The 21,874-nt window shown below is 43.1% G+C and overlaps 1 protein-coding gene and 1 long non-coding RNA gene across 2 annotated transcripts in view; one reads left to right on the top strand and one right to left on the bottom strand.

The window, feature by feature from the left end:
* Cpeb2 (cytoplasmic polyadenylation element binding protein 2) overlaps window positions 1-12,673 on the bottom strand; it is a 57,176-nt gene extending 44,503 nt beyond the window's left edge. The window contains 4 exon segments of the mRNA XM_052734841.1: window positions 870-960; window positions 7,315-7,404; window positions 8,165-8,446; window positions 10,702-12,673. Of these exon segments, the coding sequence (XP_052590801.1) occupies window positions 870-960; window positions 7,315-7,404; window positions 8,165-8,446; window positions 10,702-12,360 (2,122 nt within the window). The 5' untranslated portion in view covers window positions 12,361-12,673.
* The window catches only part of LOC128108378 (uncharacterized), a 246,388-nt gene continuing 235,243 nt past the window's right edge, over window positions 10,730-21,874 (top strand). Inside the window, exon 1 of the long non-coding RNA XR_008217453.1 lies at window positions 10,730-10,838. This is a non-coding gene — a long non-coding RNA (uncharacterized LOC128108378). The remainder of the gene's footprint in view (window positions 10,839-21,874) is intronic.

Below are 21,874 nucleotides of genomic sequence, written 5' to 3'. Positions count from 1 at the left end.
GGTCAGAGAGACAAAAAACTATGTATAAAACCCAGATGTTGAGAAAGACTTGACATCTGATTGCTGTTATCAACTTAGCTGGCAAGAAAAAGTTTTGGAATTTGTAGGGCAAAATTTTCTAAAAGAATTACATTTGTAAGATTAACACTGGAGAACTTATAAAGAATTTCATGATTTGGATTCAGTCAGAAGTTCTGAGCTAGAAACAACAATTATTCTCATGAATTCATAATACAATAGCTGTGCTGGCTACTGATTTGTTTGCTTGACACAAACTGGGAAGAGGAAATCAATTGAGAAAATGTATCCATAAAACTGATGATTGATATGGGAGGGCCCAGCCCAAGTTTTTTGGTGCCACCTTTCGGCTGGAGGTCCTAGATGGTATAAGAAAGGAAGCTGAACAAGCCATGAGAAGCAAGTAAGCAATGTTACTCCAAGATCTCTGCTGCTGTTTATTTGTGCCTCTAGGTTCCTGTCTTGGGTTCCTGTCCTGACTTCCCTCCCTGATAGACTAAAAGCTCTAGAATGAAAGAAGCCCTTTTCTCCCAAACCCTTTGCTCTTGGTTATGGTGATTTATCACAGCAACAGAAACCCTAGCTGAGACACTAACACTGTGTGGCAATAACTATTTACTGATGCTTTAAGCGGCTAAAGTTTGGATGACTTGTTATGTGCATTAGACAATTAGTACTCCTCTTTCCTCAAGGTGATACAATTGCAATATAAAGGACAAGACAGAAAATAACACATAAGAAATAAGACATTTCTCACCATCAGTAAATTAGTTTATATATAAGTGTTAAGTTTCCATAAACAGACAAACCAATGTATGACATGAAACTGATGTTATAATGATGCCACCTACCTTTGAGAGGATCATGTTCTGCTCTCATGATATCAATAAGAGAATTTTCCAGAGAGTGCATATTCAAGCTATCATACATTCTACTTCGATCCTGGAAGACAGAAAAAGAAAAGATATAAGATCTATGTAATTTTCAAGAAAAAGTTAAAGATATATAATCTTTCTTACATAAAACAGGACACTTGATTAATATGTTACTACTTAACTTGTATCCCAAGAAAATACTGATATGTAAGTTTCTTGTCTACTACAATGTCTCTTATTAAGGGACAATATTTTTAGCACATTCATCTCTAAAATATATAAAATTTAATGTAATTTCATTGGCAGTATTAACTGAATGCAGTGAAATCTCTCAGATGATTTTTTTACAAATATTATACACAGAAAACATTTTCAGTAGCTTCATGTTTTTCTCATATATCTAGGAAGACAGATATTGGCATTTGGAAAATAAGTATCTTGAGAAGAATTTAATAAGTGCACCATACTTTAAACATCTATCACACACTTAAAACTTGACTTAGTCATTGGAATTGCAAAACAATGAATGCATAAACATCCTATACACTAAAAATCAAATGTAGAATACTAATGTCAGAAAAAGGATGAATAATTTGCATATTTACATTCAAATCTCACTCTCCAAAGTCCTTCCACTTTTTGTAATCCCCCCTCTCTGAACTCCACTCCAAAAGAAGGCCAGCAGAAGAAGAGGGGAGGGGTAAGGCACTTCAGTTCACATTCCCTTCCCCAACTCTAAAAACTGCCTTCTGTATTGACAGCAGCCTTTTTTTATTGACAGCTTGCTAGAAAGCATTTAGTTCTCTAGTGCCTAAGAATTTATACTATATTCTACTCAACACAAACTCAATGACTATGCAATGATATATATGAGAAACTAGCCAAACAAGCTATGGTCCATGCCCTCCAAAGAGTCTGAAGTCTTTTTACAAACTATGTCAATGCCATCCCTACCCATTTGTTGTATGGATGAATGTGCAAATTCATGTACATGTTTAAGATGGCAGGATAGGCCATCTTAAACTCTCAAAATGATTAGCACAGGAAACAAGAAAAGAATCAGAAAAGTAAGCCGACAGTTTCCACAGAAATCCAAGTAGAGCACTGGTTAACCTGGATCCACATGTTCAAAGTTATACCACAAGTCTTGAGGATAATATGCATCCATATATATTGACATATATCATTTTCTTAAGAAAAGGTTTATAGCCTTCATGATTTTCCAAAGGGATCAAAAACCCAGAAAATATTCAGAACTAGTCTCTAGAGAGCTGAAGAAAAACATAAGGTTTGTTTATTTATTCCTCTTTGATGTTTAATTAAGGTTGTATGCTTTTTAAAGCTAGGTACCAGGATCAGCACTGTAGACTAAACAAGACATTATAAAGGAATTAGGAAGGGTGAGTAGTAACACTGAATGATGCAAAGCTTCTAGGAGACTCTTGTTCCAATGAATCACCAACTACCTACAGAAGTCCAATTTACTGACCTTTATGTCAAAGATCCTAAACACACAACATACCCATCTATCATGCTCTTCACCAGAACAAGTGAACTTGGTGGGGGAGACAAAGAGAATCAGTGAAATAAAGCAGTGCTTCCCAAACTCGACACACTTCAAAATTATGTGAAAAGCAGGTTAGTACATACTGGTGCCACACCTTAACTGAGTCTGACTCAGTACTTTTTAGGTGGACAGTGAAGCACTGTCCAGCACATTATAAGTAGCACTGAGCTTTGTGATCTTCTACACCACAGGACCTCTTTATACTCTGCCTCCATCTTCTAGAAAATAACCAAGTAAGACTAGACAGTACCTATAGGCCACTTGAAATCATAGAAGATCTAAATTATTGTTACAGTGAATGACATAAAATGGAAGCGAGAAGAAGATGGCCTTTGTGCAAGCAAGACCTACATGTGTACTAATGTCTCCATCTCTGTTTCTACTCTACCGTGTGCGCATTTCCTGGATTCTCCCACTAAACTTCTAAAGTAATTAAGGCTAGGGTCCTTCTAATCATACACATTCAGCTTTCAAGTGTCTGTTAAATGAGTACTCCTTTATCACTACCATAAAATCACTATAAAATGTGTAATTTGAGCTGTATGAGTGTAAAGACTGCTATTAAAATGGTAATTATAAAGAACTAAATCTTAGAATCCTCTATAGAATCTGCTAATTGACTAAACTGGAACAACTATCAGATACTAAAATAGCTTCGCTATCAAGTGAATTTCTAGTTACTGAATGGAAGACTATTGTAATATTCAAGTTCTTAAGTGTATTTAAGATAGGATTAATATATAAACTGTTAAAATAAAAATTAATATTTTTATGATATAGCATGTAGGTTCTAAGAGTATAAGTACTTGAAGTATTTTATTTTTTATACCCTAAATATTTAGAAGAAGACATGCTACAGTTCAGAACTATCTTTTCAAGACAATAGTTTAAAACAAATTCTATTTAATGATTTATATTTGACTATAAAACAAGTATATGTTCTTCTTAAGTAAGGATACTAGGAACAGATTTACTCATCTAAATTGTTATCAGTTTAAAACTATAAGGAAGACTTGAGGCAATTCAGAAATAAAGATGAACACTGCAGTCCTGACATACTAACAAATATAGAAAATCATGGCAATGCATCTTATATTTACTATTAAATGGCTGTTTGAAAATTACTAAGACATTTTAGAAAAATCAGACTGAGGAAAAGTACACATACAACCTCTTCTAAAATATTTTTTAAAAGCCATCTGGTAATCAATTAAGTGGAGTTTTACAGAAATAAGAGTACTACAGTAACAAGAAAAAATGAGAACAAATGGAAAATGCAGAGTAGCCTCTGGAAGTCTACTGTTGATGTTACTATTTCTCTTTACCCATACATTAAATTAACCATAAGCACGCATGAAAATGAAAGGGTAGACAGATAATCTTCCAAAAACACTTAAAGAACTGAGGCTAAGACAGTAAAGACCCGAGGAAAGCACCCTCTACTCAAACAAAAGAGCATTCTTCACTTTTAGCTCTGTGTGAATTTGAAGGCTCCCTACATTCCAGAAGTTCAGGCTCCCCGAAACAAGGGTCCTGTGTCATGAAATGCTGGCCTTGCTTTCCCACCACACACTACTTCATAGGGAAACCCATGGAAGATGCAAGTGACATATTTCCTGAAAAAGATCTCCCAAATGTGATTTATTACTTTACATCAGTTTGGATGTTTGATGGATAGAAAATATCTTCAATTGATTAAAGGTAGTTCCCATGATATACAGCAAATATCCAGCCCTGAAAACATTGAAAACGGCCCGGAGAGTAGAAGACCAACATTGTATTGATAGGTTTCTCAGGGCATACTGCAGAAGTATCACATATAAAAAGTAAGTGATAAACATCCTAAGTTAAAAGGAGATTTACATTGATTTAAAACAGCTAAGTATTCACAAATAAACATTGTGGTTTTTTTTTTAATGTCTCATGGAAAATTTTATTTTGAGGAAATCGATACATAATAGTTTTGAGCATGACTTCTTACAAAATGCTAAAAGCATTTTCAAATTAATAAATTTTGGCCACACCTAATATAGTTTCAGTTCCCAAGAGATAGAGGCAGGGACATCCCAAAGTTGAGATCAGCCTCAGCTATAAATTAAGAGCCTATTCTCAAAAGCAAAGAAGAACAAAGAAAATTTGGCTTATGAGAAATTAGTAGGAACATCTAATAAGGGCTAGCTAGGCAGGTAGCTCAGGTGATAAGGTGCTTGCCTCACAAGCACGGGGTGGAGAGCTCTTGTAATCTCAGGGCTGGGGAGGTGGAGGCAGAAGGATCCTGGAGACTCACTGGCCAGTCAACCTTGTCTAATTGGTAAGCTCCAGGCCAATGAAAGACCCTGTCTCAAAGGAGGCAACAGCAATCCTGAGGAATAACACCTTATCATCCTCATCTCCATATGCACATACACCTGTACACAGATGCATACACACATGCATTTAAAAAACTATCTTTAAAGTCAGGAATGTGTATAATTTACATGTTCTTTAAAAATGTTTTAAATTTGAAGTTTTTCCATAAAAAATATTGAAAATAAAAAAGTTATAAAATTTTACTTGAAACAAATGAAATAAATTAACCTATGAAAATATTTTTCCATTTACTGAATTTAACTACATCTCCAAATCTTGGTGTAGGTCATGCCTGAAGTATCCTGAATGAAGATGTTAGTTCTGTAATTTATTACATTGTAGACCTGATTCATTTCAGACTAAAGGAAATATAAACCATAACTAAAGTTATATGGCTTAAAATAATATACTTGTTAAAAAATTACTAATATTAAAATTTATAGGATCACAAAATAAAATTTCAAACTATTTAAGTGATTAAGCATTTTAAGTATTTTAAGTTTGCCATATACTCTATATTTTACACTAAAAGTGCTAGTTTACATACCTGCTGTTGTGTTTTTAAGAACTCCAAATACCACAAGCTTTTATGGAAAGATGGAAACGGAACAGACTGTATAATAAAGACCATCTGAGTACTTAAAGAAGGCAATAAGGTCATATATACTTGCAATGTCTTAGTTTAAGGCTTTAGTCTCCCCTCCCCCACAGGTCCTAAGCCCCTTGTACTTACACACACACACACACACACACACCACACACACACACTGACAGACTGGGGGACTGGAGGCCTGTGAGACCAGGGAGGAAAAAAATAGCCAAACAGATCAGAGAATGTGTAAGGCCTGGCCTGCAAAGGTTTTACATGACCTTGTTCATCACAATCCTTCTATAAAGATGAGGCTATGACCTAGAGATGAAAGCCCGTAGCCAGCGGTAAAGAATGCAAGGAAGAAGATTCCGGTTTGGGAATGCCTTGCCTTCCAGTTCAGTTCAAATTCCATCACCTATTTTTATCCACCATCACATCACACTTCTGTACAAATACTAATTACTCAGCAAGGTTTACCTGAAAGTGTATCTTTAAGAGCCAAAATTAAAAAAAAAAAAAAAAAAAAAACTACCTAAAATCCTAAGTTATAAAACGGGTTAAGGTACAGTGACTTTGAAGTTGAAGTAGAAAGGCTAAAGCATTGTGATCTGTCACTCCCAGAAGTGCGTCATAAAATGCCCCCTTCACCATCACCTCTATCTACTCTAGTGCAAGAGCTCAGCTGAACACAAGTCCCTACACACACTCACAAAGGCTGCTGTGTCATATACAGAGCCCACTGCTTTTGTACTTACACTTGAAATAATTATGCTCTTTCCTCTCTCAAAACATTTCCCTTTCCTTCAAAATAACTACAATCATTTTTTTTTTTCCCAACCTAACTTCTTTTAAGCAATTGTGGATTCAGTTTAAACAATATGACAGTGCTACCACAAAACAGGTGAACTGGGACAGAGTGAAAAAGACAATAGAAATGGATGAGTGGGAAGCTTACATTAACAAAACAACAAGCTGAAAAACACAAGATAACTACCATTTTTATGCCGAGATCCTGGCAGGACAACTTTGATAAACAGTCAGGACTTGTCTACAACAACAGCTAATGACTGATTACTCAAGCTAGTGCTAGTCCTCCAGATTATGATGCTATTTATAAAATGTTCTGTTATTAATATGCCTATACAGTCTTTGTAAAAATCAGTTCATGTTGATAAATTTCTTGAGGAAGTGCCTTAGCTATGGATTACATAGCTCCACTTACTTAACTTACAAAATCTCAAAACGAAGATCAAACTTGGGATCTCTAAGAAAAGCTCCTCATATAATAATCCTCATGGCCTGCTACCAGTATACATTCAAATTCAGTGTGCAGAAAGATAGACAGCATTTTAAAATCACTAAGGTCTTGAAGGTAATTTGTAGGATATAAGCAATAATAAAATTTAGAATAAAAGTACTATACCACAAAAGTTTTGTTTATAAAGGTAAGAAAACTAAATTAAAACAGAAGCTATTCAGAGACATATCTCAAAACAAACGCATCAGACTTTATGACAAACATTTACTGGAAGATTTCTTAAAACATGAAATGGAAAGCTGGATGTTAAATAAACACACTAGTTTGTATTTTTATTGCAGATAATTCTGAAAGGAAGACAGTATCTGTTTAATTAGACTGATGTTTAAAGTCAGGTGCTCTTGGATACATAATTCATTGTAATCAAAACCAAATATTTTTATGATTTCAAAATACGACTACAAATCTTTTAAATTTGAAAATGAATGGATTGAGAATTTAAATCAAGAGATGATTAACAACTAAATTGTTTCAATAATCTCTGGAATATGCTTACATGGCATAATTGAAAAAAAAGCAGAAGATCACTCATATTCATAATGGAAATACTAAACTCCTAGCCAGGACCCTGGGAAGCACACACTGTGCCGCCTACCTGGTCTATTCTGGATGTTCCGGCTGCAGTGCACCAACTATCTTGGAGTGAATCTGAGCCCCAAGCTGGCAACTGCAAACTAGATCTCACCTTCAATAGCATAGAAGTTTGCATCAGAAATGAGCAGTTCTCTTCCCCATCCCACCCAAGAAAAAAACAAAAACAAACCAAAGAAACGAAAAACAATCCAAGTTCTTTCTATCTTAAATTTTTGTTCCGTCCTCTAAAGGTTTTGAGGAAAATTAAACCTCATTTGCAAGAGTCACAAAATATTAAACAGGCCAGGAAAAATGATCTCCATTAATATTAGGTCATATTTAGTGGGGAAAATTACATACATATATATTTATAGTCACTGAACCAGTGGAGGCAATTTGAATTAGATTCAAAGAGTCTTAATGTTATTGTGGCACAATCACAGCTGTATTAAGAACATTCTAATACGTAAACATTCTAATACGTAAACAGCTGATCACAGAAAAATCTATGTACAACTACAGTTACAAAATGTTTCAGCTTATATTATCAAAAAGACAAATTTTGGTTTTCTATTAAGAAATAACTAACTCAAGCATTTTCAAGGAACTGTCACTTAAAGGCTTCAATCCGTATGGAAGAAACCTTTTCTTAAATTTGGAAGCTTATTTCCATTCATGTGTGTTTACAGAGAAATTCTTACATCTCTGTTTTCTCTGTGTGTTTTACCCTTTAATAATTAAATGATATGCTTAAATTTTGTTTAGCTCTAATTCTGTTAATCTTCCTATACTGCCACTGCTGCCTCCACCACCCCACTTCCTATTTTGAAAGGTTAGCATTAGAAGTAAGGACATTTACATACCATTCTTACCTGTAAGGGTAAAAGTGTGTTACTATTGTTGTCTGTCCTGAACACATTATCTTCAATCCAAGACTTTGGAGTCAGTGACGGAGTAGAGCGGGTAAATTTCGGTGGTGCTATAACATTACCAGAGAACGGTTTCTTCAGTGGAGATATCTGATTCATAGTCCCTGGAATGCCCATGTTTCCACTTCTACGGTGATCTCTGCCATGCATCGCTCCCCAGGACATGCTCGCAGTGCCCCAACCGCTGCTCTGATGGTTGCTCCAAGGAGATTGTTTCAGAAGAGGCTGAGGAAAACACACCTATTTAAATTAAAGGCCTTGGAGAGCTTATAATTCAAATTCAAATTTTAGAACTCAGCTAAGAATTTAATGTGATCATAAAAAAATGAAACATAAAAGCTAACAATATTTCTTAAGGGGCTTAGGAAAGAAGTCTTGGGATCTTCCTATTTGATATCCTATTTACTTAGGGAAGTTTCTATCCTATCTACTAAAAACAGTGATGTCTCCTGACGGTTACTAAAATACTCCTAAAGCTGAAGTTAACTTTGAAGGACCTGCAAGCAACCTATCTTCTACTAGCTAAATTAGTATTGGTTAAATGGTCTTAATTGTCTCAGCTATGGGAGCCAAATTTTTAGATCTTAGTCTTCCCAAACAGATTGGGCTACTCTGAAAAATCCAACAGTGGTAACACTCAGCATGAAGTGAAGATGCCTTTAAGGACAGATCAGAGCAGGAAAAAATTCATTTTTCTGAATTGTTAATTCAACTTTTAAGGTATTTTATTCCTGTTTTTCTTTCAGTATTTTTTTTTTTCATTTCACTTAATTATCCTTGAACTGTTAAAGCAATTATCCAGTGCCACCCATAGGTGGATCCACTGAGATATACAATACACAATCGCCAGCGCTGCTTATTAACAATCTGAATGCAAGTCTCTGTTAAATTCATTGACACTCAAAAGCAAAATCATATTCCAATCTAGAACCTATGGCAAGGAAAGTCAAATCGTCAAAAAAAAAAAAAAGGAAATTTCACAAGATATAAGACCTTTTTTTAAAAAGGGAACTGTGAATTGCTAGTATTTCTATCAATAAACTAAAACTAGTAAATTTCTCCTAAGATTTAGACAGTGGAAATACAGACCATGTCCTTTCTAAAACTCAATAAATATGGTAATCCTAAGATTAAACAGTTTTCTTTGAAGAAAAATGTAAAAACTTGACATCCAGTACCTATGGATGCTACTACAGGATTTTAAGTGTTAACACAATCATGAACATATATAGCCTCCTTCTCCTTCCACATAGTTGAAAAGCACAGCTAAGGAGTCACGGTAGAATTATCTCACGCAGTAGGGCCTTATTTTGCCTACTAAATGACTCACAGTTCAAAGTTCTTTTCCAGTGACCTAAAATTCCATATGAAAGCTGTGTGACCTCTTACACTCAGAGGTAAGACCCATTTCTTTTTGTTTATTGGCGCATATTGCAGTTAAATATGAATCACGACATACATCCTGATAACGTTCTACTTTGACGTTGGGAATTCAAAATTACCTATAAATTTCTGCGGCAAACTACCAGTTAAAAAATAAAGAGCCTGACACACAAAAGACAGTTGTTCAAGATCATATAAACCATGGGAAATGGAGTATTACTTCAGATGTCGGTATTTTCCTTCCTTATAGGTCACACTCCTCATTCTTGGGGAGAAAACATCGATTCAACAAAACTGTTAACTTCTACTTGGGTTAATTTCGATAAACTGTTAGCTGATACTTTGGTTAATTTAAACAGCATTCACTTTTGAAAACTTCGGTCAACAGAAAAGTTTGAGAAGTAAGAACCGGTTAAAGTCAAATTAGGGTTCCATGACAATTCTTAATCTCGACATTGGACTTCGAATGATCACCACAATAAATGATAACTCCATTAAATAGCAATAAAACTCTCAACATCAACAAACTTAGCGGCCACCCAAAATCTGCACTGGGCGGGCATTAGGGGAGTAGTAACAGAAAAGATCCTGAGTCAGAAGTCAGAAAGGGCACAGACTAGCAAAGAACCTGCCTGGGTGTCATTTCATAATGCCACATACCCCATGATCCCGGCACACACCCCATGTGGAGACATCTAGGAGGAAACACATTAATCCTAGATTCAGGGGTGCCTTGGGCTTCCAATCCCTAAGATGAGACCAAACACTAAAAACAGCAGACACCGAGAGCACCCTAGCCCCGCGGCCGGCAGCCGCGCGCCGCCTGACAGTTCCTCCCTGCCGGTGACAGCCCTCGGGTGCGGCTGCAGGTGCCGCCTGGGCTTCCCCTGGTGCTGCACGCAACAAACTCGAGAAGGGAACAGCCTCCGCTCCGGTCCCCTCGGGGGGCACGCCGGGGCAGGAGCAGCCCCAGCCCATCTCTCTCCGCCCGGCCGCCCGCCCGAGCGCACTGCCCCGGCCCCGGGTCCGCCGCCATGCCCCGGCGCAGGGCGCTCGAGGGGGCGGCGGGCTCCTGTCCCCACGGCCGCCCGCCCTACCTGGTGGTGGTTGTACGAGTTCCTCTGCTGCAGGAAGGCGGCTGCGGCCGCCTGATGCTGCTGCTGCAGCTGCGGGCTGACGGGCGACCTCCGGCTCTGCGGCTGCTGCGGCGCCGCCGGCGGCGGCTGCTGTTGAGGTAAATTCATGGCGGGCGGCGCGGGCACCGCGGGCGCCGAGAACGGGCCGCCGAAGCCGCCACCGCCGCCGCCGCCGCCGCCGGCCGGCACGCTGAGCCCCGCGCAGCCGTGCGGCGACACCGGCGAGAAACTCGGGAAGAAGGCCGGGTTAATGGACGACGGCAGCCCGGGGTAGAAGCCGTTCTCCGAGTCCGGGCTGGGCGGCGGCATGGCGCTCAGAGAGCCGCCCGCGCCGCCGCCGCCACCGCCGCCCGGGGTGGCGGCCGACGAGCCCGGGGGCTGTGGCTGCGGCGGCTGCTGGGGCGGCTGCGGCGGCTGCTGGGGTGGCTGCTGCTGGGACGCCGGCGGCGGCTGGGGCGGCGGCGGCGAGGCGGTCTGCACCGACCAGGGGGTGCCGAAACCGGGCAGCGGTGGCGGAGACGCGGAGCCGCCTCCCCCTCCGCCTCCGGGGGGTCCCCCGCCCCCGCCGCCGCCCGGGTGCGGCAGGTCCGGGCTCTGCAGGCTGCTGAAGGCGCTGGTGCCGAGCGTCGCGCCGGGCAGGAGGGTGCTGGGGCTGTTGAGCAGAGGGTGGTTGGGCGACTCCATGGAGCCCGGCGCGGGGTTCACCGGCGGCGTCGAGGGGGGCAAGCCCGCATTGGGGGGCTCGGCGGCGCTGCCCTCGCCCGCGGCCGGGGTCTGGCGAGGGCTTCCCGCGCCTCCGTGGCGGCGCCGCGGGGCTGCGGGCGGCGAGGGTGGGAGCTGCGGGAGCGGGGGCAGGTCGGCCGGGCGCTGCCGCGGGGCGAAGTCCTGCGGCGGGAGGTGCTGCGTGTGCGGGAGGCTGAACGGCTGCGGGCGCTGGGCGAGCGGCGCCGACTGCAGGAGCGGCCCGGGCGGTGGTGGCGGCGGCGGCGGCGGCGAGCTGAAGCGACCGGGGCAGTGGAGCGGCGGCGGCGGCGGCGGCGGTGGCGGCGGCGGCGGCTTGGCGTCCGGAGGGTGGGGACGATGTGGCGGGCTCAACTCTTTCCTCTTCTGGCTGCTCAGCTGCTGCTGCTGCCGCTTACTGAAGTCCTGCGGGGAGGAGGTGCGGCAGCAGCAGCAGGAGGAGGCGGAGGAGGAGGAGGGGTGGTGCAGACTCGGTTTGAAGTCCTGGGAGGGGAGGAGGTGGGTCACACCCGCGTTCGTGCCGCCGCCGGGGTGGTGGCTGGGGAGCTGCTCCGCGGCCGCCGCCCCCGAGAGCCGCCTCGCCGGCTGCTGTGTCAGCCCGAGCAGCAGTTCATCCTGCACGGCCTGCTGATGCGCCACGAGCGGGGAGGAAGAGGAAGCTGCGGCCGAGCTGGCCGCGCCGCCGCCCGAGGGGATGGCGAAGGGGGAGGCGGCCTCCGAGAAGCCGGTGACAGGCAACGGCGGCGGCGACAGCGGGCCGAAGGGCGTGGCGGGCGGCCCGGCGGCGAAGGGCCGGTAGGAGCCGCCGCCGGGCGAGGACCGGGGGCTGCCGCTGCGCAGCAGGGCAGTGTGCAGCACCCCGAACCCGAAGTCCCGCATTGATCGGGCCGGCGGCCGCGGCAGGAGACGCACCCCGTCCCCTGCCCCGCCTAGGAAACCCCGGGAGCCCTGGCGGCGCGGCCGTGGTGGAAGGAGGGGGGTTCAGTGGGACAGGGACACTGTGACTGAGCCGGGGCACCGACTTGGACCCCGCCGCCCCTCACGGAGGCCACCGCCGCCTCCCGGAACCGGCTCCGGCACCGCCGCTGCCTCGGCCGCCGCCGCCCTCGCCGCTTAAGAACCCCGGAACGTGCGTCAGCCGCCACCTCACAATCGCCCCGCCCTCCCTCTCCCCGGCACGCGCGAGCGCGCCGCCGCCGGCCCCGCCCCGCCCCGCCCCTCATTAGCATGCGTTGTCCAGGCGGCGAGCTGGCTGGCGGGCGCGCGCGCGCGCGCGCCCGGGCGCGTCCCTCCAGTCCCGGACCTCGCCAAGGGCGGAGTGGAGAAAAGGCCGGTTGAAGGTGGGACCGGCGGCTCCCCGGGGCTCGAGCGCCGAGCGCGCGCGCGCGCGCGCACCACGGCGAGCACGCGCGGGCGTTGCGGACGGTTCCTCGGCAACCGCCCCTCCTGCCCGGGTCGCACGCGCCCCCTCCTCAGGTCCCGCCCTTTCCCAGCCCCTGGGGTCACGTGAGGGGCCGCTGTCCCCGGACCTGCTCTTAGGACTAAGGCTCTTCTTAGCTGCAGGAATCTAGGAAGATCCTGCGCTCGGTATTGCGGTGCGGCCCGCGCGAGCTGTCAATGACCCCTGCTGCCGCGGGAAGGCTTTTTTTTTTTTTTTTTTTTCAGGGTAAAACGCGAAGCACCAGCGCCCTGTCTAGCAAACGTGTTCACTTCAGCAAGGGAAACTAAGTCTGGGGCTGCCCCGGCTCTGCGCCGTTGTCGCACACGCCTGCACTGAATAGGTTTCCAGGCCAGCTCCCAGCTCGGCTGCAGCACGCCTTGGGTGCGCTGCTGTCACGGTGACCCGGGTGTGCCGGACTCCTCCTCTACAAGTTCATTCTGGCGTCCCTCCCTCCTTTCCCCGGGAGACTCTAATCAGAACATTTCCGAAGCTTTATTAATTTCCAAGGGAAAAAGATTTCTCACATGGAGGTGGGGGGGGGTGTGGGGGAAGGAGGTTGTGACTCAGCAGCGGACTTGTTGAGGCTTGCAAAATGGAAGAGGAAGGAGCTTTCCATGTAGAGCTCCGAGGAGCGCTGGAAGGACTTAATCCTGTGTAATTCCTTCCACGGGTACATTTTACATAGAGAAAAGCACACTTAACTGTAGTTCAATAATAACGGATCCACACAACGTAATAAAATAAGAAATGTATGTTCTTATTTCTCAATTTTGAGTTTTCTTGATGCTTAGAAAAGTGAAACTAGTGAATGAGTTCCAGAAATACCGACTAATCTCAGTATACAGAAGGTTCATTCAGTGTGAACTAATGTTAAAATTTACCATCCTCTTAGGGATGAAATGAAACTACGTCTTTCTGAGTCCTCATTCTCTGACAGTTGAGTTTGCCTCCTCATCTTGTCCCAAATGTATGTAAGTCAAATAAGCACTTGATAACAGCATTGTGAAACCAAAGTTCTGTATTTATGTTTATGTGTGATATACTAATAAACAACTTTCCCCAAAACATATTTTATAGAATTCATAAATGCTTCAGAAATTAGCCTGGTAAACAAAGTTGTTTGAAGTTAATCTCAAGGTCCTATTTAACAACCAAGGTAAATATGAATCTGGAGAAGTGCTTCCTTTAAATTAGAACATGAAAAAAAAACCCAGCATACATTAGAATTAGAAGTATATCAATACATGCCAGTCAGGCTCCTGCCTGTAATCCCAGCATTTAGGAGGATGGAGGGGAGGATTGCTGAGGGTCAAGGTAAGTTCCAGGCCAGTCTGTTGAAACGTTCTTTAGCTCAGTCCTCTAAGAGCAGAGAGAGAGAGAGCACTTACTAATTCTGTGTGGTGCCCTTCTGCACCAGGGTTGGAACACAAGACTTCTTAGTGCTAAGTGCAGGGGTTTGTTTTAAAGGACTGAAGGCCTTTGAATGGGCAAGAGCCATCACGTTTGTTACTATTCATGAGGTCAAATTTTATTTTCAGTAAATCAAACTCTAAATCCTATAGGCCATGTCCACCACTCACTGATTTAACACCCCGGAGAGTATTGTAAAGGCCCCATTTTTCACAGAAGGGAAAGTTACTTTCTGACACCTAAAGCTCTCAAGCTGCTGAGCTTCTCATGTGTGAAAATGTTCAGTAGAAAGGTTTCCTGTAATGTGTAGGTGGGTGATGGAGGTGGTAGGCAAGGGCTTGTGGTCTTACAACAAGTTCCGAACTCAGACTGCATGAGTCTATAATATGATCTAAAAAGGTTTTCTGGAGTGTGTGTTGGGCAGGGGTGTAGATAATGGCCTGTGGTCTTCCAGCAGATTCCAACCGCCAGATAGTCTGTGTCCATATTATGATCTTGTTTTCAACTGAAAATATGTTTACTTTACAACCATTCATTAAGGAGGTAGATTCAGACTAGACTAAGATTAGGTATTATAAGGGACCATCATCTTATGGATGCATATGACTCCTCATTCTCTGTTAGATAAGTATGTTTTTTACTTCCTGGTGTCTCAAATGATTGTTAATCAAAATAAGCAGTTCATTCATTTACTCCCACCATCCTGGGCGAGCGCTAAAATGTATATTTTTGCTTCCACTTTATATGCACTCAAACCCACTTATGTTCATGGAGCTAAAAGATTTTATTAAGCAACTCTTAATCTTGGTAGGTGTGACTCACTCCCCTTTTAGCTTAAATTTATCTAAATGAGCTCAAATCACAAACTTAAGATCCATAAATATATCTTGAGACAGAATCTAAAAGCCACAGTCCCGAAGTACCTCATCAGACTTTCTGCTCTATATTAAAACCTCTCATCACATCTGCTCACCTAGTCTTCTTAGTCTTACCTCCAGCTGCTAGCCTGACTGCTTAGTACACTGAGAAATGAAGGCAGTAACCCAAGGAAGTCCAGTCACTCACCTCTGTCCCTGGACACCTGGCTCTCCCTCTTGCCACAATGCCTGTTTACTTGCCTAGGGGCTGGCGGACCTCCCATTGCCCATCCACCCCCTGGGGTCACCTATTCAGGCCCCAGTTCCAATGGTTCTCCCTTACTTTTATCAACATTTCTCTCCTCTCTTGGAAACACTCCCAGGTGCACAAAAGTATACTAACCACCACCTCCCATCTAAAAACAAAACCCAAACCCCTTGACTTTTGGTTCTTTCTCTTGAGCTACCCTTTTACTGACCAGAACAAGTACCTAGTTGAATATCTAAGTGCATGTCTCAAAGACATCTCAAATTGTTGTTTCATTTGCTCAGGTCAAAGCTTTGAAGTCAGCCTTGACATGCATATTTGTAACATGTCCAAGCCATCAGAACATATTGCTTCTCCTACTTTTAAGTTTTAGCCAGAGTCTCGTCACTTCTCAACACTCCAACCGCAAGCAATCTGGTCCAGGCCAACACTCTCTCTCCTAGGTTGTTATTCTCATTTCCTTGTTCTTTGGTTTTGTTTGTTTGTTTGTTTGTATTTCGAGACAGGGTTTCTCCGTGTAGTTTTGGTGCCTGTCCTGGATCTTACCAGGACCAGGCTGGCCTTGAACTCGCCTGTTAAAGGCGTGTGCTACCACCTCCCGGCTATTCTCATTTTCTAAGTCTCCAGTTCAAGTGTGTAATATTCCTAATTCTATAATCCATTCTAAACATAGTAGTCACAATGCCCTTTTCAAAATGGAAGCCATATCAATCCCATTTATCACATATACTTCTTCAGAATAAAGGAACGGTTCTAATAACCAGAGTTTCTTCCTGATTGCCCTTATCTCGTGCCCCGGAATGGAGTGATTTATTCTAAACACACCAGGTCAAGTCAGCTGAGCCCATGCCTTTTCAATCTCCACTGTCTGCAGTATCTGTCCTCCGAATACCAACAGGCTTGCTCCATCACATTGTTCCAAGCTTCTTGTTTGCTTATTTTTGGTCTCTAATTGTGGCGACTAATCTTGGTCGTCAACTTGATTGGACCTACAATCAACTAAGAGAGAGACCTGTAGGCCTATGAGAGGACCTATGTAGTCCTTTCCTAGAAGGACTGACTTAGGGGAAAGACACTTTACTAGAGTAGGCAGAACCCTCTAGCAGTATCCTAGATATAAAGAGTTCTGAAGGAAATGCAGAAAGGTTTCCTTCTGCCACCTGTTCGTGCCTGTATCTGCTCTGTCCCTGCCACTGCCCTTGTGTCTCTCATGGACTCTGGAACCCAGCTTCTCCGGCCTTCCCATAATCACAGGAGACTAACAACTCTCCAGGAATCCTCCAAGCTTTCAGCAGCCAGATTAGGCCTGCTGAGGCATCTCACCTTCTGTACCAAATAGTTTTTAGGTTTCTCAGCATCTCCAGCCTCAAACAACCAGTATTGAACTACCTTTCCCTTATCAGGTAAGCCAGTCTAATCATCCCCTTTGTTATCTATATCGATTCTATCCTTTCTGTCCCTCTAGAGAATTCTGTCTATCGCTCAAGTTCATTTACTCAGCACTACCCACCCCCTAGTAAAATACTCACCCCTTTACTTAAGACTCCCTATTGCTTGCTCATAGGCTGTGTGATTTTTTCCCCTACCTGACAAATTGCAAACATACATTTTTGACCTTCAAATTAGACCTGAAGCCCACAGGGAAAATACATTATCAGTTGTGTTTACTGCATCCTTATTCCCTAAAACAGGGACTGATACATAGTAGCTGTACAGAAGTTTTCAAGTACATGCACTGAATGAAGGGTCTCTTGTAGTGGTGAAGAACCATGGAGGAAATAACAGCAGTAAGTAGACAGTGGGATATATATCTGTCTGTCAGTTGCTCATTTGCTAGCAGGAGCTTCCCAGATGCCACATTAATGCTACTCAGGATCCGAAAGCAAGCCAAAATAATCCTAGGCATCAGTAGGATCAAGAACAAATAGATAAGGAATCCCAGTCTTTTAAGCAGAGAAAGGATAGCCCTGAATCCCAGGAGCCTAGAGCTGGAACATCAGCCTCCTGTAGTAGGAATACTGAGAAGCTTAAGCAAAAAGAGGAGTTGAAACTAGCTCCCAGAAACATCGAGCCAGTTTAGGAAGAACAGCATGGGCCAGCTTAGTACCTTGCCTCCCAGCTGCTTGTTTCTCATAACAAGGGTGTCTGCCCGCCAGAGTGAGACAAGGTTAAGTCTTCAGATGGGGTTAAGGAGGGCGAAAGTGTAAATTCAGATTCAGACTGACCACAGACAACTTCTGCTCTGCTGATCCAGTCTCCAGACTTGCTCTCTCCTACTTGACTTCCCCATCTCATCTTATGTTTAGACCCTTCTTCCAATTTCTGCTGCGTCTGCCTTTTTGTCTGGGTATCTATTCAGGTAGGACTTCCTTGGTGCTTTTCTTACCTTTGCATACTCTTTCTAAGTGCTTTCATCAATGCTCAGGTTTTAAAATATGTCTACATGCTAATATTTTCCAAATCTGTCTAGCTTTGAGATTAAAGTAATATTTTCACCCTCCTATTTTAATTTAGTTTACTTAGTTTCCTGTGACGTATATGTTCTGAGACATAGCAATGCAATGTGTGTCCATGCCTACATTAACATCTTCCCTCACACCTGCTTCTCCTCTTCTGCTCCTGGGTGTCATCATCACATCGCCCATTTCACAACATGAAAACATGTCTCATCCTCTGCCTCCCCCACCCTCTCTCCCACCCTTGAGGTCAGTTCTGCTCCAAACATGTTTCTCAGCCAAGGCCTCCGTTCATCTCCACTCTTTGTCTTCACTTTTCCCCTCTGCCCTACCCTCTTAGCCTTTACTGCCATTTCCTCTCCTTAATCATTTCCCTTTAGTACTCTAGAAAAATAACTACATTCCTGCCAGATTGTCCTTGTCAGTAACCACCTACCCAGGGATCTAAACAATATGTACTTCTTAGGCCTTTGTGATCCTCCCCAGTACCAGGTTCAAATCTGTGAAGTGGAGTGGAGCCTTCAGACTTATTTGCAATTCCTGTCTTCACTCTTATCACCTGTCCCTGTCCATCCTTTGAGTCCAATGTGTCTTTCCACAGCTCCACTTCTGCACATGTTGGTACTCTGTGAAATACCTCCTGCTCCTTTGACCTAGCTGACACTGTCTTACCTCCCTGGACTGGCTCGGCTGCCCTACTGCTTCTTGCATCCCTGTGGTAGGGTTGAGCCCTTTTCTAGGTTCTCACATCATGTGGCAATTCTTCTTTTCTTTTTTGCCTTTTTGGCTAATATCAAGTGTACTACTCCAATGATTTTTTTTTTTTTCTAACAGCTGTCACATGGACAGTGCTGATAGTTGCATTTCGCTCACTTGTCGCAAGTCCTTGCTGATTAGCCTAACGAATGCTAAGGAAGGAAGGATGAAAGTAAGGAAAGGAAGAGCAAGGTGAGAAGGAAAAACAGGAAGGAAAGAATCCCAAAGCACACTTGCACAAAGACGTGCCCTTCTGTGGAGAACCACAGTTTTACTAACATATGTCTGATGAAGGACAACAGAATCTTGAACAGGTCCTACAAGCAAGAAAAACAAAAATTAGTAGAATATGTTTCCTTGTTGATCCAAACCAAATGTTTTGTTCTAATCATTTCACTGTCCAAATCTAAGCTCATTGACAGATGAAAGCATGCAGAATCTTTTCCCAGATGAGAAAGTGGAGCTCCCAAGGAATACAAGATCCGTGAAGGGAGCTTGGTCATTCAGCTCTGAGGCTCACACCCGGGAACCAGGCCTTCAACCCCTATCCAGTCTGCCTGGTCCTGGTTGGCCTCTTTCATAACTAGCAGCTCTCTTACTGTTATCTTCTCTCTTTAAGTAAGGCCTGGTCAACTGGGTTAGGTTGTAAACAGTTGAGGTGGTGGCCATGTTTCACACACTCCTTTGTTTTCACACTCTTACTGATTCATTTTTGTGTTCAGAAACTACTAACTGAGTTTAGTCAAGTTCCCACTGTATATATAGCTGATGTTCTAGGCCCAGAAATTATACTCAGGAATAGAACTGCAAACACATGCATTATTCTGATTGTAGTCACAGAGGCTGTGTATAAATGCGGTCATTGATAAGAATTATGATAATGTCCATCCCTAATTGTATACACAGAGTCATAAACAGTGAGATTCTAGGCTGAAACTGGCCAGTAAATTGGAGTATGCTTGATGCAACACAGTCCTGCTTGGCTGGTCATGGGTGGAGTCTGTGGCGAATACAGAATACTGAGTAAAACAGTTTTCACGAAGGCAGAATACACCCAGGTATATCACAATCCTAACCTAAATTAAAAGTGATTTTCATCTTTATTTCCTTTTCTTTCAGTAACATATTTTGAGGAGATGAAACAAATAACACTTCTGTTCTGCAGCATGAAAACCAAGGATCAGGAACAAAGAAATTTGTTTGGGGAAGTTTGCATGGACTGGCTTAATGTGTCCCAAATGTCTCCTGCTCTGTTCAGTGGTTCTTCAGCTAAAACTCAGGTAGAGTCAAAGAAAGGGCTATTGCTTTCCCAAAAAGGAAACAGTGACAGGCTTGCCCTTGAAAAGAATTACTTTGTGTGTGTGTGTGTGTGTGTGTGTGTGTGTGTGTGTGTGTGTGTGTATGTGTGTGTGTGTGTGTGTGTATGTGTGCTAGGGATCAAACCCAGGGCCTTGTGCAGACTAGGCCAGTACTCTTCCACTGAGCTTTGGAGGTGTATTTCTCATTACCCAAAGGACTTGAACTCAGGATGTCGAGGAGATAGCCACACCTAACATTTATCACAGGCAGCTTTATTTACAATTCGAAGTCAGGAAATCATCCTAAGTGTCCACCAATGGACAAATGGATGAAGAGGAAAAAAATGTAGCTATATATACACAGTGGAATACGCTCCAGCCTTTAAAAGAGATTATTCTAGGCGAGATAAGCAAGACACATTAAAAACCAGACACCACACGTCCTCAATTGTACATGGAATCAAAGCCAATTGAACTCACAGAAGCAGAGAGCAGAATGGTCGTTGCAAGAGGCTGGGTGCTAGAGGAAGACGAAGAGCTGATGGTCAAAGGGTAAGAGTTGCAGTTAACTTGAAATGATAAGCAATTAAGGGGACTGCAGCATTAATTATCCCGATTGACTCATTCTGCTGGGTACATATTACTGTGTTTGTTAGTCTCCCCAGTGTGATGAAAACACATGTTACAAACAACTTAAGGGAGGAAGGACTTATTTTGGCTCATGTTTTCAGACAGTTCAGCCCATAGTCACTGTGCTTGGGCAGAGAATATCATGATGCCATGAGTATATGGTGAGGAGGTCTTTTTCAGTCCTCGGTGGGTAAGAAGTGAAGGGAGGGAACACTATCATTTAGCTGTCTTTCTCTTTTATTCTGGGCTCCCAGCTTGTGGGAGGGCACCAGCCACATTCAGAGTGGTGTTGTGTGATATTTTGTTTGTGTTATGACAAAGGTTGCTTCGAGTCAGAGGGCAGAGCTAGTCACCAGTTAGCCATAGAGGTCTGGAGGTCTGTACAGAGAGGAACAGGAAATGATAAGGCAGGCGGAGACAGGATCTTGGCCCTTTTGGAATGGAGGAATGGAAGAGGAAGGAATCGACTGTGGATGTTCTTCTACTTCTCTGATCTTTCAGGTTTTACCCCAATATCTGACTCGTGGTTTTTATTGATAAGATTAATTAGATTTACACTTTGAAGTGGGTCTTTTTTGCCCTCAATTGATCTTTTCTGGAAATAACCTCACAGATATACCCAAAGGTGTGCCCTCTCTCCCATATAAATCTAAATCCAGTCAATGTGACAATGACTAACTAATGCAATAACATTACAATGTGCCTATAAATATTACGTGATTATAATTGTAAAATAGCAAGTGCTTTCAAAATCTTGAAAGAAGAAAATAAAATAAGTTATTTCTACTATAAAATAAAGGTAGAAAGAATAGTCCTTCAAACCTTCATACTGACAACTGACTTCAGAAGAGTTGGCATTGGTGACTTTAGAGATAAAGCATTTTATTTTCAAATTGTACATCCCACAATAGCTCAGAGATATTCATCAAATGTGCTTTCCTATTTCTTTCTTGTCTTATTAGAAAAATGAACCCTGGCAGCATATATTAGATAAATTTCATTTAGTTCTCATTTCTCCCTACATTTTGCAAAGCATTCTCCTTCAATTGTTAAATTATTCCATGCAAAGAAAAATAAGGGTTCATTTTTACTAAATGCTCAATATTTAGACTCTATGTGGATGAAAAGTGTTGCATCTATCAGATTTGATCTTAATATTGAGGGAACCCAGAATATGGAAATTTTTAACTGTTTATTTTGGAATCTGTGAATATTCGATTAAAAAGAAACTCATGAAATGTGTTTAGCAGAGGGCATTGCTACCTGGCATTTGTACA

The sequence above is a fragment of the Peromyscus californicus genome, unplaced genomic scaffold, assembly GCF_007827085.1.
Source record: "Peromyscus californicus insignis strain IS unplaced genomic scaffold, ASM782708v3 Scaffold_13__1_contigs__length_99412109, whole genome shotgun sequence".
Classification (NCBI taxonomy): Eukaryota; Metazoa; Chordata; class Mammalia; order Rodentia; family Cricetidae; genus Peromyscus; species Peromyscus californicus.
Note: the sequence above shows the minus strand (reverse complement) of the source record. Positions and strands in the feature narration are given on the sequence as shown.